The 4102-nt window shown below is 31.1% G+C and overlaps 1 protein-coding gene across 1 annotated transcript in view; it reads right to left on the bottom strand.

Moving 5' to 3' along the window:
• Nucleotides 1-3614: 3614 nt before the first annotated feature.
• The window catches only part of LOC111406863, a 1481-nt gene continuing 993 nt past the window's right edge, over nt 3615-4102 (bottom strand). The window contains exons 2-3 of the mRNA XM_023036229.1: nt 3996-4097; nt 3615-3947 (exon numbers count right to left, since the gene is read on the bottom strand). Of these exons, the coding sequence (XP_022891997.1) occupies nt 3615-3947; nt 3996-4097 (435 nt within the window). The remainder of the gene's footprint in view (nt 3948-3995; nt 4098-4102) is intronic.

The following is a 4102-nucleotide window of genomic DNA, read 5'->3' as shown; positions in this document are numbered from 1 at the left end:
ATATATATATATATATATATATATATGCACATAAATACGCAGAAAAAAGGAAGGAGAGAGGAGTGAATTATATAATATATAAACTTATTGTCGATTTTATCCCGCAAGTGGACGGATCGTAACAAATAGTAAAGTGGACCTTTTGAGTCCGGATTATCGTTTCTACGAAAATTATACTTTAATACTTAATTTATTATTCCTAACTTCTATTTGATGAAAAAAAAATGATTGAATGTGATTTTTAAATCTAACTACTTAAAATATAAATGGATGCAACAAAAAATGAGTGAGAATTCAAATAATAAATGGAGATTAGGGCGGAACAAATTCACCTATTGATCATCTTTATTTCTAATATCGAGATTCATAAAATTAAATTAGTGTTCGGTCGAATTCTTTTATTGTATTCAACTTACCCCTTTCGAGTTCTCGTTGAACCTATTTAATTAGTTCAATTTCATACCTCTATACAAAATAAATTTAATTAAATGAAATAACAGTTCTAAGAATTTTTATAGGACCGCAATAATTAATATATGTATCTCTACACGTTATATTAATTTATTGAATTTTAATATGTGGTCTAAATAAGAATCCGCATCTCTACGTAATTATTGTTCACAAAATCATTGAATAATTGGCAAGAAAATTCAAAGCATTAAAAACATAATTAAAATCCACACATAAAATATAAAAGAACAATAATCTCAAATACAAGAAATAAAGGTCCCAAATCAGTTATATCGTTCGTCTTAAAAAATAAATTTAGCCACGCATATTAATGAGAGAAAAACACGAATTTATGGAAGACATCACCAGATTAACTGATGGAATGTGAATAATTTGCAAAAGTAAATCTGTCGTCTTGTCTGGGTGTCGCCGTCTACTTTTTTTTTTTTTTTTTTTTTTAGTAAAAGAGCTTCCTCAAGTCATTTTCTTTTAAAATCTGTTTATAGTTAGCAAAATACTTTTACAAAATTATTCAAACATTTTCAAAAAAAAAAAAAAATCTCAGAAAAGGTTTTTTAGCTTTTGAAAAATCCTTCCAAATAGACCCTATCATTTTTGTAAACTTAAGAAACAATATCGATTAATGACAATTTTAAAAAAAAATTAATAAAATTAATCGGACTTCAAGTTATTGCATGTTACAATTAATAATTACGAAATTCGAAAAAAAAAAAAAAATTGGATTTTCTTGGATTAACTATTGAATTGTTACAACTTGGTCCCCAACTTTTGCATTTCGCCCTTTTTTGCTTCATTCCTTCAATTCCTTTTCCTTCATAAAATTTCACCTATTAAACATAAAAGATAAAAATTTAGGATATAATTTGTCAAAAGAACCATCAAATATCTCTATTTAACATACCAAATAAGTGTATAAAATACACTTATCAAATACCTCCAAACTTAAACATTTGTTTGTCATCAAACAAAAATATAAACTAAATAATAATAGACACACAATCATGCAAAAATATTTGGTTGGATAGTTTAGTTTTTTACCTCATGATTCAAGATTTAGTGTTTACTTTATAAACATGCTTCAAAGTCACAGTACCAAACTAATATCCACTCTTCCAATACAAAAATTGACGTGTGTGTGTGAAGAATTGAGTAATCAACCATGAATGCACAAGTTATTTCAATTCTCGACCTTTGATGGTCATATATATATATCCTTTCATCACTCGTAAGATTCACACACATCCCAAACTTATTCTTATTCACTCTTTCCCAGTGTGTAATCTAAGGCTGAATATTTCATTACTATCCTCACCCTCTCGAGTTTAGGTGGACGTTACTAGTTGCAAGTCAACACTTTAGTAAACAAGGATTTTCCAATTATTTGATTGCTTCGACCTCCAAAACTTAACTAGCTAATTATTTTGCATCAAAAGTCAAATTCCCTCAAATAAATGTTAGGTCTTAATCAAGGTATTTAGTGCTTTTGTTCTTTTCATGCACTTACTTTTTCTATTTTTCACAAGTATTTTTTTTAATTATATTCTTTCCATTAAACTTTCTAGATGACCTATGTAGCAGGCTTTAAGCCGATGACTCCCAAATCAGATGATTTTAGGGCACCAGATTTTTAAATACCTTTACAGGCTTACTAACCCGAGTAAAAAAGGTTTCAAAGAGAACAATTTTTTTTCAAGTGTAACTCCATCCTTGATTGCTTTCTAAATGACCCTTGTAATGAGTTTTAGACAGGTGACTCCCATGTCAGACAAGTTTAGGGCACCAAGTTTTAAGATACACTTACAAACTTAATCACTCGAGTCATAAATGCTTCAGAGAGAATTTTAAAATTTTCAAATGTATATGTCTTGATTAGTGCAATGCCCCTCATCACACACTTATTCAAACAAATCGACCTATAACTTAAGACTTTCACAGAGTTTTATCATGTTAGTTTAAGACAATCCACACATAAATTTTCACACATGGAATCCACATTCACATCTGCATCTTCCTACAACTGTAAAATCACCTTCAAATTGTACTAATTTTGGTCTAAGGATAGATAATTTATTATGGCTTAGGTAAAGCATCTATATCCAACTAGATTAACCTATCAAAAGCAAGAAACAACTCATTTAATCATAATGTCAAACTTAATTCTAGTGCGCTTGTAATATCAGATTTTGCAAGGTTGAGCTTCAATTAGTCTAGCATGCATCCTATCCACAGTTCATAAATCAACACCAAATCTCAAATTAAATCATCATTGTCTGCCACACTATCTAACCCACACAAGCACACAACTGAACAAAAGAGACTTTTTTTTTATTTTTCGATTTTTTTCTTTTTTTTTTAAACAAACACACAAAAACATAAAACATAAAAAAAAACATAAACTAAAAGTTTTTTCATCCCCAAACTTAAAACTAACATTGTCCTCAATGTCATAAAGCATAAATAAGTACATAAAAGGGTAAGGAAGAAAAAGAAGAAGGTACTTCCCAAATTTTTCTATTGAATGTGTGAGACACTATGTGAGACGACTAGATAACATTTTTCATCATGTTTTTCGGATCTATGTTGATTTGAATGTTCCACGACGTCATGTTCCTTAAAAATCAAATTTGACAAATTAAATATAGGGAACAAGGGTTACTTATCTCAAACAATCAAAATAACCAACAATAAATTCAAGAGTTTGAGGGTGAAAGGGATATGGGTGATGACTCCTAAAAATTGAAACGTGTCTAAATCTAATGCAACCTAGTAAACAAAACAAAATATATGCTATGCGATAAAAAAAGTAAAATAAAAAAATTGAAAATTGGGTTGCCTCCCAATAAGCACTTCTTTTAAGTCATTAGCTGGACTTGTGTGCTGCTATTATTATAGTACAGCTAGGTCAAGTCTTTCTTTAGTGGTGGGAAAATCTTCCACGTAGTGCTTGATATGTTGGTCATTTACTTTAAAGTTTCCTTTTGTTGGGTGGTGTAATTCAACTGTGCCGTAGGAAACACCTGAGAGACCGTAAAAGGACCGGACCATCTAGATTTCAACTTTTCTGGAAATAGTTTAAATCTGGAATTGTATAAAAGCACTTGATCTTCCACTCTAAAAATTCTTTGCCTGATGTTCTTGTCATGCTACTGCTTCATCCTTTCCTTGTAGATGGTTGCATTCTCATATGCTTCTCTTTTGAATTCTTCCAATTCATGTAGCTGCAGTATTCTTGTTTCTCCAACGTTTTCGAGGTCCATGTTTAATTGTTTCAATGCCCAGTATGCTCTATGTTCAAACTCCACTGGAAGGTAGCATACTTGTCGAAAGACTAGTCGATATGGGGACATCCCAATAGGTGTCTTGTAAGCAGTGCGATATGCCCATAAAGCATCGTCCAATTTTGTTGACCAATCTTTGCGAGATGCATTCACAGTGAGCTCGAAAATTCTTTTTAATTGTCTGTTCGAGGTTTCCACCTGTCCACTTGTCTAAGGGTGGTAAGGAGTGACAATTCGATGTTGTACCTCGTACTTATGTAGCACTGCCTGGAATAGCTGATTGCGGAAATGAGTTCCACCATCACTTATTATGGCCCTAGGTAATCCATCGCGGTTAAAGATGTGTTTCTTTA

The sequence above is a fragment of the Olea europaea genome, chromosome 12 (assembly GCF_002742605.1).
Source record: "Olea europaea var. sylvestris chromosome 12, O_europaea_v1, whole genome shotgun sequence".
Lineage (NCBI taxonomy): Eukaryota > Viridiplantae > Streptophyta > Magnoliopsida > Lamiales > Oleaceae > Olea > Olea europaea.
This window is presented reverse-complemented; position numbering and strand designations above follow the sequence as displayed.